The sequence below is a fragment of the Sinocyclocheilus rhinocerous genome, unplaced genomic scaffold (assembly GCF_001515625.1).
Source record: "Sinocyclocheilus rhinocerous isolate Xijiao unplaced genomic scaffold, SAMN03320098_v1.1 scaffold1434, whole genome shotgun sequence".
In the NCBI taxonomy this organism is placed as follows: Eukaryota; Metazoa; Chordata; class Actinopteri; order Cypriniformes; family Cyprinidae; genus Sinocyclocheilus; species Sinocyclocheilus rhinocerous.
Genome location: NW_015642853.1, coordinates 274,035 through 286,713, shown reverse-complemented (window position 1 = coordinate 286,713; position 12,679 = coordinate 274,035). Strand labels below are relative to the sequence as shown.

General features: G+C 38.6%; 1 protein-coding gene across 6 annotated transcripts in view; it reads right to left on the bottom strand.

Annotated features, from left to right (window-relative positions):
- Window positions 1-377: 377 nt before the first annotated feature.
- The window catches only part of LOC107756873 (interleukin-1 receptor accessory protein-like 1-B), a 165,105-nt gene continuing 152,803 nt past the window's right edge, over window positions 378-12,679 (bottom strand). For 3 of the 6 annotated variants that reach the window (XM_016574189.1, XM_016574187.1, XM_016574188.1), the window contains 5 exons: window positions 9,903-10,048; window positions 6,029-6,175; window positions 3,842-4,012; window positions 3,097-3,141; window positions 378-1,407 (listed from right to left, as the gene is read on the bottom strand). In XM_016574189.1, the coding sequence (XP_016429675.1) occupies window positions 677-1,407; window positions 3,097-3,141; window positions 3,842-4,012; window positions 6,029-6,175; window positions 9,903-10,048 (1,240 nt within the window). In that variant the 3' untranslated portion in view covers window positions 378-676. The remainder of the gene's footprint in view (window positions 1,408-3,096; window positions 3,142-3,841; window positions 4,013-6,028; window positions 6,176-9,902; window positions 10,049-12,679) is intronic. The other 3 variants (XM_016574190.1, XM_016574191.1, XM_016574192.1) reach the window with 3 other exon arrangements.

Genomic DNA, 12,679 nt, shown 5'->3' with positions numbered 1-12,679 from the left:
TTTCTTCTTAAGTTCTCCCTATCAAGCTAAACAGCAAAGCTGTTTTTTCTTTCTTTTCTAACAGAAAGTCTCAACAGCTTAGAGAGAGAAACAGAGAGCAGCAGAGACACTAGAGCATCATTACGACATCTAGTTTTTCCTCTTGAACGTCATCTGCTCAGTCATTCATTCAGGAAGAAGCAGGCCTCACAGGCCTCAGGAGCATTTGCATAATGGTGTTTTTCTTCAAAGTAGATACATCTCTGACCACAAAAAAAAAAAAAACTCAAAAGAAAAAAACAGTACAACGCCACAAATTCTATAATGATTTAGAACACAAGTATTGTACTTGAAAACAAGTCAGGAGAAAAACACAACAGGTCAGCCTTTACTCTATCTCACGTGTCTCTGCTCATTTCATAAGGGGAAAAGGACAAATCAGACATTTGAAAAAGAAAACAGAAGATCAAAACTGAAAAAATCCAAATGCTACAAAGAAACTGCAAACATATATACAAGACCCTGTATTCCTTGAGTATGAATGAGCTGTTTGTGAGAGAATGAACCTCCCCGTCGGCCTGTCTTCATCACTTGCCTTCAGTTTCGAACCCCTGTGAATCACGGTGCAAAGTCAACAGCAGCAGTTTTTAAGGGTCTTAATAAGTGCCATTCACAGAAATGTCCATTCACAACGCCATCACCAGATCACGCTGGAAATGCTGGTCTCCCGGGGCAGCAGCGGCAGCATGGCGTTGTTGATGTGCTGCTCCTCCAGGGACTGCTGCTGCTCGCGGCCTGGCTTCCCCTCTGCTCGCTGGCCATTCAGCAGAGTCATGGGGATGTTGCAGTAGGTGTGCTGGTTGCCCAGCGAGGACAGCGTCGGGAGTGTCCCGGACGAGGGAATGTCATACTCGTAGCTCCTGTAGTAGTGCTTCTGCCGCAGCTGCGTGTGGTATGTGTTGTGGAACGTGGAGCGCAGCTCGGGATGCGCGGTGGCCATGGCGGTGGAGGTGGCTGCAGCCATGGAGATGGCAGAGACGGTCTGCAGCTCTCCGAACGGGCCCTGCTCGCTGACATCCAGCACCTGCTCATGCGACAGCTTGGGCTCAGGCCGCTTAAAGGGCATTTCATACTGCAGCTGCTTCCAGAACTTGGAGTTGAGCTTGCTGCTCTCGGGTCCCGGCCACTTGATGACCGTCAGCAGTTTGATGGTGTGTTTGAGAGCCTCCACTTCCTGGTAGTTCATAATTCCCCGCAGCTCGGCGCATTCGATGAGGATGACTTTGATCTCGCCGGTGACCAGCATGTTGCGCAGCCGTGTCTCCAGCTCGAAGATGCTCCAGCCGCGCCTCACCACGTAGTTGGGCGTCATGACGATGATGAGACGTTTGCTCTGGTCGACGCAGCGAGCCACATCCTCGATGTAGGCTGAGAGACAAGAGAGAGACACAGAGCGTCAACAGTTTCCACATTTTCAAATCCGGCAAAAATACTAACATCATTCTTGTTTTTATTCAAGCTGTTTTGCTTTGAAAAGGACAACATGCAAACAAAACAGAAGGAAACACAAATCTCGTGTCCTACACAGTAAAAAATGTTTTTTTTAAAGAAAATACTCTACTTTCTACTTCAAAATTGGACGTTTAATTGAATGTGTTACTTGCTGTTGTACTCTCTGTAATTATTTGTGAAAATTACAAGCAAATAATGAGTGAAAACTGATTTAAAATCACAGCATAGCACTGTGTGTGGAGTAAAACCATCTGTTGAAGAACCTCACTAGAGGCTGGAATACACTATATGACTTTTGCCATGATTTTGCCCTGATTTACAGTTTTAACAAGTTGAGGCTAGTCGCCGAAAGTGAGAGCCAGTCTGCAGATTTGAGTCGACAGATTTCACAGTAAATCGCGTAGTGTCTGATGGTTACAGACTCCGATTTTTTAGTGTCAAACTATGAATCCATCCAGTCGGAGGATATCTAACATGTTTGATATTTTGAGCCGATTTTAGAACACAATGTTTTCTTTTGTCACGCGTCTCCTAGCAACAAGATGCATGTTTCTGTGTGACTTTCGGAACGACTTATAAATCTGCTAGTGTCTGATCCTCAGTTGTTTAGTGTATGATGGCCAGTTTTTTTCTTTGTGACTGTTTATAAAGTCAGTAAGTGTATGATGCCTAACGTTTTAAAATCTGTTCAGATTGTAAAAGTCGTGTAGTGTATTCCAGCCTTAAGATGTGAAATAAAAACAGCAGAATGACTCAATGATGGAACACACTGTCAACACAGAACGGGGGAACAGGACAGACATCGAACACAAATCCTGCTCTGAACGAGACCCTGTGGCAGCTCCTAAGTTTTATATATTGATCTAATATAGCATTGCTGAGAAAATGAAACGCGTTCAGTGCTGCGTTACTCTGGCCTAAACTTGACAAACGGGGCTGCAAACGGCATTCATTCATTGGTCACAACTGTGGCTTCAATCTGGTGAAAGAGAGAGTTATCTGTGTGTGTGTGTGTGTGTGTGTGTTTGTGTGTTAGACCAGTGGTTCTCAATTCCAGTCCTGCGGTACCACTGCTCTGCACATTTTGCATGTCTTCCTTATGTAACGCACCTGATTCAGATCATCAGCTCAATTGTAGGGAGGTCTATGAACTGAAGAGAGGACGTCAGATAAGAGAGACATGCAAAATGTGGACTGGAATTGAGAACCACTGTGTTGGATGACTACACCAGTACAGTAACACATCTAGTCAATAAGGTCTTACTGTTTAATGCAGTAATCAAGCTCTGAGTTCTATCGTATCTCTTCTCTGCCTCTTTTTTAGCCCTACTTCACAACAAACAAGAAAAGCATAATAACACTGTTCAAACCCCACCCGTCCAAAATCATTCGCTCTCTAACAGCAGAAACTCCCAAAGCCTCTCTTAGACTCATCCAAGTTGATCGGTTCATCTCATTTTCTACATTTAGAACATATGATGGTGTTCTGCTCAACCTGAATCCCGGTTCAACTCAGCACCATGTCCCAATTTCTCCCAAAGGTGAAGTCTGCAAAAAGGTGTGAGTCAGATTTGTTGACAAGTGGAAAAAGCCACGGAAGAATACCTCTAAGGAGTCTTGTGTCATCCTGGAAATGATCATTGCTGAAACCTAGACATAAATATTTCAACATTGAAAGTCTGAACAGCTGATTCAGCAGAAAGTCAATCAGAAACAAACCAGCGAGGACTTCCACAAGAGAAACTGGGATAACTGTGACTTTTTGCCTTAGAATTTTCAGTTACAATCACCAGTTTATCCAGTTTAATATGGGACTTGTAGCTGCATGGCTAACAGGGCTAACAGAGTAACATACACTTACACTTCCCTTCATTTTAGTTGATCACATCAGTGAAGTGATTTACATCAAACACGGCTTGAGCTGCTCATTGAAGAGCCAATAACTCAACACAAAAACAAATCAATGATTTCTTAGCCCTGATTGTGAGCACCTCGTCCCATATTAACATCTAACAGTCCCCAGACAACAGACATGAATGTAGAGAAAACACACACTCAAATGTTCAAGTAAAAATGGCAAGACAGATGTACGTGTCGAGTCGAACCAGCAAACAAAAAACATACAAGTGAATGAGAGAAGTACAAACACAAGCAAATGATGTACAAGAAACTTTCTCTCAAAGCACTGTTATAAAAATTTGAATTTAGAAAAATGTACAGACCAAACAAAAAGCTTATCAAACAAAAGGTACTTGAAATGAAAAATTATCCTGAAAATATCCATACAACATTCGACAGGATAAAGATGCAGCACTACACACAAACACACCTTACAACAAATGCAACTTACTTCCAGTTGGGATCAAGTCCCTGTCAGGAATGAAGAGTTTATACCCATAATGCTTTTCCAGAACGTCTGGCAGAATCTCCAACGCAAAACGTTCCTCCTGTCTAGTTTCTTGACTCCACTGGTCTGGATCCACTTTAGTGTAGGACACGTATGCATCGTAGTCTTTATTTTCTTAAAACACACACACAGAATGGAGAACCACAGTGAAACGGGTTTCCACCACACTAGCAGCATTCATAACCTGTAACCAGAGCTGGTAGGTTACTTACAAATTGTAGTCTGTTACTGATTCCAAATTACATGACAAAAACTGTAGTTAGTAACGTAATCCATTAGATTACACATTTTAGATAATATAATCAGACTACTTTTAGATTACTTCTGACCTAACTCGTTTATCACAGTGATTTAAATAGGATAATCTTGTACCATATATTGATATATAAATACAAAGAGTAAGAAAATATATTCCATTCATTGTTATTAACAACATAAAGTGCATTAAACATTACATTGTGTAGGTTTCCCAAACTGGGGTTTGTGAATTTAATGAAAAGCTAATAATTAATTAAATCATAAGAATATAAAATTAAAATAAATCATTTTAAAATAACATCAATAAAAAAAAACAACAACAAAAAAACACTTGATAAAAAATGAAATATTTTTGTTTACCTGTATGTCATGTGACCATTAACCAATGTCAGAGAACCGTGAACGTGCAAATGGGATACTTAATTATTAAAATATTTATTTTAAGATCTCAGGGGTTCTTCAAGTAAAAATATTAGGTGAAAGATGATCAGATGACAAAAAAAGTTTGGTAATCCCTGCATTACATGTAATAATGTGAATTTGTGCATTTTAATGTGTTTGAAAGACAAAAGCCTTCCAAAGACACAGTAATACATGGTTAAATAACCCACTGAGTGATAATTCAAATAAACATTAATGTTCATCAGAAGTTAATGCAATGTTGAAACACTTCTTAAATCCAGTGGAGGAATGCTGTGTGTCCTCCTGACTAGTGACCGGTCTCTGAATGTGTGAATGTCCACAAAACTGACAGACTTTCTGAATGTATATAAGCGGTAGGCTATTTTAGAAAGTAACATTTCAAAGATGAAAAAGAGGAATCAGGGAGAATCAATAAATTATGAATAATTTATTGCTATTGTGTGAATAATATGTAATCATGTAATCAATAAAAAAGTAACTGTCGTCAGATTACGAGTATTTTAAAAGGTAATTTACTCTAATTACAAGTACTTAAAAAAGCTTTAAATCATGAAAAACAGCTTTGTGTAAGAGGCTCTAAGCTGTCAGGTGTTTCCTCAAGTTTATTTGGACAGAAATCACCTCGCAGAGACATTCCAGCGGATCATGAGTATGGGTCTTTCTATAAGGAAGCGTCAGGTTCAGTATGGGCTTCAGCAGAACATGCTACACTGATGTCAACTGAGAAGATCTGTCTAGCTCTGGCTCTCAGGCCATGGAAAAATAGCTTCTGTCTACCTGAAGAGGCACAATAAGAGAACATCTGATAATGAATTAAAGTCGAAGGTGTTTTAGTGTCCCTTTGCCTCTCCATTTCTCATCGTCCTTCTCCATCAGCTACAGAAGCACCGGATAACATCCACAGGCTTCACCGGCCCAAAAGCAGAAGTAATGACTCTCAAAGAAAAGCCCCACTGGAGCAAGACTCACATCAGAAAACTGAGAAGATCAAACCATTGGAACATCAACAAAATTTGATATAAGCGATTAGGAGAAAGGGCGGGAGAAACAGCTGACTAAAGGTGTTGGCTCTTATGGTCATTGTCATGACCAAGTCATATGGCAAGTCATTTCAATGAAATGGATTAAATACTCATATGATTATTTATTAGGTGTTTCAATATTTATTCTTATTCCTATGTTCAATCAATCTATATCTGAGGGACACAAGAGTGGCACAAAACCAACCAGCAACAAATCCTAGGGATATGTTAATGTTCATGAAAATATATTTTTCAATAAGCTGACCAAACATTGGGTCAATAAAGCATTTTAATGCCTTGTGCCTCTTCACTGATTACTGTGTTGTTAAGGAGAAACTGATCCACCATAACTGCTCAAGAGAAGAATATTATTGAATACTACAGTGCTCTATCTAGATTGTTGGAACTTCTTTCTAATATTCCTTACCTCCATCCACATCCTCACTGCCAAAGTGATTTCTGTAGAAGAGCATGAGTTCAATTCTGTAACACTTATACAGGGACACCAAAAATATCAACATCAGCAGAATGGCTCCCAAACCTCCAGCCAGCTCCACCGTATACATGAGTTCTGCTGAGAGACAGACAGACAGAAAGAGACAGTTATAATACACCTGATGTACACCAGCAAACTCTCGCGTTGTCAATAAACAATGTGATCAGGTCAGACTGAAACGTCTCTCCCTCAGTTTAGGACTCCTGATGTTGTTCTTTCCATCCTGTGTGTGTTAAACCTGTCAAACAAACACCAAAGTGAGCGAACTCTTCCTGCGCTCCTCTGAGTCTGTGTTTACCAGTGCGCAGACTGATCACAATGACCGTCGGCTCGTGCACAATGAATAAAGGTGCAGATACCCTAATAAAATATTACTCCAGTAAAAGTATTTAGTAATCTTTTTCAATTTTACTCAAGTGAAAGTACAAAAGTATTTGATTTTTAATGTATTTAAGTATTAAAATGAAAAAGTACTGTTCGATGAATGTTTATTTTGTAATTTAAAATTGTATATTCAATAATGTTATATATTTTTTATATAATCTTACTGCTGAAAATACCTGGGGGACGGCGGCATGTCATACACTATTAAAACATTAAATATATTAAATATACTCACTCTGATCGGATCATTTGAATCAGTGAGTCGTTGGCTGGAGACTCGCTCTGAGCGGATCATTTGAATCACTGAATTATTTACTGGAGACTCGCTCTGAGCGGACTCAAGAACAGCTGCAATCCGATCAGTCCAGTTGAATGAATGAATGATGAATGATGCATTTATATAGCGCTTTATTGTGTATTGTTGTACACCCAAAGCGCTTAACAATCATGTGGGGGGGTCTCTCCTCAACCACCACCAGTGTGCAGCATCCACTTGGTTGATGCGACGGCAGCCACAGGACAACAGCGCCAGTGCGCTCACCACACACCAGTTACAGGTGGAGAGGAGAGAGAGTCATAGAGCCAATCAAGTGGTTCGGGATTATTAGGAGGCCATGATTGACAAAGGCCAGGGGGGCAATTTGGCCAGGACACCGGGGTTACACCCCTACTCTTTACGAGAAGTGTCATGGAAATTTTAATGACCACAGAGAGTCAGGACCTCGCAAATATCAATTCACAAATGAATTGTGATTTGCAAACCGATTTATCGGGTTCATTAAAAAGAATCAGTTTGTTCACAAATCAGACACCACTATTATGGAATGCCAAACCTGACAAAATTAGAAATAAATAAATATACAAAGAAATGTAAAAATGTAAATATAAATATACAAAGAAAAGAAAAAAAAAATTTAAATAAATAATTATTTATACTTTTACTTCCTTGTTTATGTATATTTTTTCCACATTTATTTCTTTTTTATTTTATTTATTTATATATTTATTTATTTCCACTTTTATTTTTTTATTTCCACTTGTCTGTAAATAGTATTTTATTAATAGCAAAATTATTATTCATTGTGAATGTATGGAGCTGTATGAACCACTGCAAGTTGTAAAGTAAACAGGAAGTGTTTGTCCAAACTCAACTTTGATTCGCAAATATCTTTGTCATGTATAGGCTAAACTATGTATTTCGTTTGGGCAACACAAGGTGTCACTGTGGCCTCAAAGCTTACAACTCGCCTACTCTGGCTCATTACTATTCCTGAGGTAAAACACGCCCTCCTCATTACCCTACGGACAATGAAATGTAAATAAAGAAATGTGAAAATAAAGAAATGTATAAATAAATAAATGAAGAAATAAATAGATGTGGAAATAAATAAATATAGAAATAAATACGTAAATAAATGCATAAATGTGGAAATAAATAAATGTATAAATAAATAAAATAAAAAAGAAATAAATGTGGAAAAAAGAAAAATATATACATAAGTACATAAAAGTATAAATATTTATTTATTTAGTTTAACTTTTCTTTGTATATTTATTTTTATATTTATTTATTTCTAATTTTGTCAGGTTTGGCATTCCATATGTTATCGCATCTTGGAGTGGGTGACAATTTGTCCTGTTCAAAATAATGAGGAACAACATGATTTTAAGAAATGTAGTGGAGTAAGTACAATATTATGCTTTGGAATGTTGTGAAGTACAAGTTTCTCTAAATAAAAATACTCCAATAAAGTAAAGATACTTGAAAAATGTACTTAAGTACAGTAAAAAAGTGAAAATACTGTTACTGTCCCCCACTGAAGTGCAGGTCATTCACGCCAGAGAGAGAGGAACGAGAGCACATCAGGCATTCAGGGGCTGATCACAGCTGTGCTTGTGATGTTCTTCTTCTGTGTCTGTACGCGAGCTGAGAATCTGAGAAAGTCCCATCGCTGCTGTGATATTAAATTGAAGAGGATCATTCGTCTCAGCTCGGCCGCAGCGGCCAGATGAAGATAAATCCTCTATAACTGGGCAGAGTTCATGCTGAGGTAGACCTGACAGACGTCGGCCTCGTGTTATCATGTTGCGTCAAGTCTGCATCAGCAGCTCTGTTCATCAGCGGTGACATAGTGGATCGTAGCAGAGATGACGGCTGCTTTCGTGTGTTTGTATTCAATGTTCTGGAATGAAGGATGGAAGTTAATGAATTCACTGTTTGTCAGAGGAAACGGCCTCATTGATGCATCTGCTGGGAAGTCGAGTTGTGCCGTTTAACTCCTTGAACTCTCAGTGTGTCTGCTGGGGAAGGAAGTGTCAAAGTGTTGATCGATCCCACAGGTTTTGGGATCTGAAGGTCACTGGTCTTTAACAGCATAACCCTTGGATGTTGGTTCAACAGGACATGTATTCTTAGGCAAACAGATGTTTCTATTTCCATTATCTGAACCATTGGATTTAAAAGAAAAACAAGTCTCAAGGGCCGCAGTGGAGTAGAATCAGTCCATACAGATGTGTATTTACTAACAGAGCACTTCAGGCATGAAATAAACATCAGAGTGAAGAGTGAATCTCAACTGCAGCATAATCTGCCCGATCTCTTTCATGTACAGAATGAAGAGGATCAGTCTGCCATCAAAGCCTTTTTCAGATTCATATTTTAAAAGAGAAACGATTTATGTAAAAATATTCTCAACTAAAGGCAACTAGGTCTCTAAGAAGGAAATTAACCTTAATGTTGCCGAAATCTCAAGCTAAGCAGGGTGCAAGATGTTAAGAAGCATCATTCACAATCAACAAGTGCAGACATGGAAAAAAGGATATTGGTTGCCAGAAACTGATCACATTGACCAATTACAACTGGATTTTACAGAACATTACTTTAACATTGGCTTATTTTTCACCAAAACTGAGAGCAGCCAGTAAATGATTGTTGAGCCACATGGACATCATTTCTGCTCTACAATGTAAAACATAAAACAAAACTGTGTTACTGGAAAAAGGCCTTGATAATGTTCACTGAACTTTTGACAGCACTATCGACATGACTGCACAGACACTACTGGAAGAGAACTGAACTGAGTTGAATCAACGATGAACTGACTTTAACTGAAATATTGACTGTTTACTCTTGTCCTCTTTCTAGAGCTGCTTTGCAGCAGAATTGAATTTTGTTTGTATTAGTGACACACTATTTTCCTGTTTAACACTATGAAGCTGCTTTGACACAATCTGTATTCTATAAAGCGCTATAGAAATAAAGGTGACTTGACCTGACATGTATGTTCCTTCATAAGAATTTGAATAAACTGAATAGAAGACTATAGAGTTGGCACAGAAGAGTTTTGAGCAGCTCACAGCTGAACAAACGATGCTTTCAAATATTAGAAAGCGCTGCTCAGTCCTCTTCAGTGTCTCTTACCCCTCTTGCTGAGCTGGATGTTGGCTTGTCTTCTGCCATGGCCATTCTCCACATAACAGGAGTAGTTTCCCAGGTCACTCTCCTCCACGGCATCTATGGTTAGCGAGATGGACACCTCCTGCTCTCCTAAGTGCTCCCGAATAATTCTGGAATAGGGGAGAGAAGAGGAAAACTGTTCAACAACAACCATCTACTGTATGATTCAAATCAAATTCCCTCTCGAGTTCATGGTGAACTCAACCTCCTCCCAGTGTTATCACTCCTCTACATCTATTCTGTTAGCCAGACATCCTAACTCAAAATGATCCTGTCCAAAAGAGTCAATTTCTCAAAACTATGAATCTGTTAAACGATGTTGTTTTTTTTTTTTTCAAACCAAAGACAAAATGGGTGAATTACATCATGCGCTCCTATAGCTAGCATTCATCACTGGCTGAACACACAATCCTCACCATGCTATCACTAATAAGCCACATTTCTCACTCAACAGTCAGGACAACAAAAAAGGGCTACAAATTAATTGTGTAAAAATACACAAAGAACTTGTGCTCTGGAAGAGATTCTCTGCTGTGATCCAATAAATGTGATTTTAAAATCTGACTGGGTACCTTTGGGAAATGTTTCCTCTATTTTTTCATATGCAAACTTATAGCCTGTTGCAAACTTATATTTTCCTTTTGCAAACTTTTTTCTCAAACAAGGCTATATTCCATAAAATTGTATATCTAGGAATTGTTCATATTTGATGATAGTATTTTATATTTTTTATACATTTTAGTTACATTTGCAAAGCTTTTCAAAGGTAAATTATAAATTATTTTTAATGGATCCTTGGTTAATATATATTCAAAGAGTTCGAAACATTTGCCATTCACCCCAGACTGTTGTTACTCCCTCACTACTACATTCCCCATAATCCTTTGCCTGGACTCATTATCTCTGATTGTATTCACATGTGACTTGTTAGCTCATCAGTCACACACTATAAAAGATGCACACACACTCAAACAGATTGCTGTTGATTGTTAGCCTGTTATGTTTTCTAATTGGATGAGTTTTTGGGGCAGACCTGACCTGTTGAAAAGAGATGGTCTTCATCCCTCCTGGGGTGGTGCCGCTCTTCTGTCTAGAATTATGGCATGTAGTCTTTGAGTTTGAACTTGACTAACTGGGGCCCAGGCCAGGAAGCAGACAGACTGGCTAAACCAACCGTCTGCTAGCCGCCTCACGTCATAGAAATCAGTTAATTCTCGGCACATAGAGACTCTTTCACCTAGATATCACACTGTAGTGACTGTGTCTGTTCCCCGAACTAGAAAATACAAAAACCGTCCAAACCAATTAAAGAGTAACAATTTAATTGATGTTCAACAAATAAAAAACAGATGTAATACGGATAAACAAATGATAATGCTTGGCCTACTGAACATTAGGCCCTTTTCTACGAAAGCACTTTTTGTAAATGATATGATCACTGATCATAAACTAGATGCGCTCTGTTTGACAGAAACCTGGTTAAAACCTGATGATTACATTACATCCTTTTAAATGAGTCTACCCCCCAAGATTACTGTTATAAACATGAGCCGCGTCCAAAAGGTAAAGGGGGAGGTGTTGCTTCAATTTATAACAATGTTTTCAGTATTTCTCAGAAGGCGGGTTTCAAGTATAACTCGTTTGAAGTAATGGTGCTTCATATAACTTGTCCAGAGAAACAAGTGTTAATGATAAATCCCCTGTGTCGTTTGTACTGGCTATTGTATACAGGCCACCAGGGCACCATACAGACTTTATTAAAGAATGTGCTGATTTTATATCCGAGTTAGTGCTGGCTGCAGATAATTTTTTAATTGTTGGTGATTTTAATATCCATGTTGATAATGGAAAAGATGCATTGGGATCAGCATTCATAGACATTCTGAACTCTATTGGGGTTAGACAACACGTGTCAGGACCTACTTATTTTCGAAATCATACTCTAGATTTAATACTGTCACATGGAATTGATGTTGATGGTGTTGAAATTATGCAGCCAAGCGATGATATCTCAGACCATTATTTAGTCTTGTGCAAACTTCACATAGCTACAACTGTAAATTCTACTCCTTGTTACAAATATGGTAGAACCATCACTTCTACCACAAAAGACTGCTTTGTAAGTAATCTTCCTGATTTATCTAAATTCCGTAGCATTTCAAAAACCTCAGAACAACTTGATGATATAACAGAAACTATGGACTCTCTCTTTTCTAGCATTTTAAATACAGTTGCTTCTTGGCGGGAAAGTACCCTATCCTACAGAAAAGCATTAAAAACTGCTAGATATGGTTACTTTTCATCTCTTTTAGAAGAAAACAAACATGACCCCAGGTATTTCTTCAATACAGTGGCTAAATTAACGAAAAATAAATCATCAACATTGACATTTCCCAACAGCACCACACCATAAGATAATCGGGCTGATTTTGGGCTGATTTCTCCCCTTCTGACAATCCTAGGTAATGTCCCGATTATCTTGGTGGTTCTAAAGATTATCTTATCAGATTTTCCTGTGGTGTGAGGTGTGTTAAGAGTGACTGAATTTGCTCGGAAGAACATTGGAGGCGCCCCGATCGCGAATCGTAAATATTCAACATTTTGAATATTTACGATCAGAAATCCTGATGTGTGGGGGAAACCCCAAGAACACCACACATTATAGGAGCAAAATGGTTCAATCTAGGAATTTTTGTCCTCATGTTTGTGGTCTCTCACATCTTGAAGATCTTATAAGATTT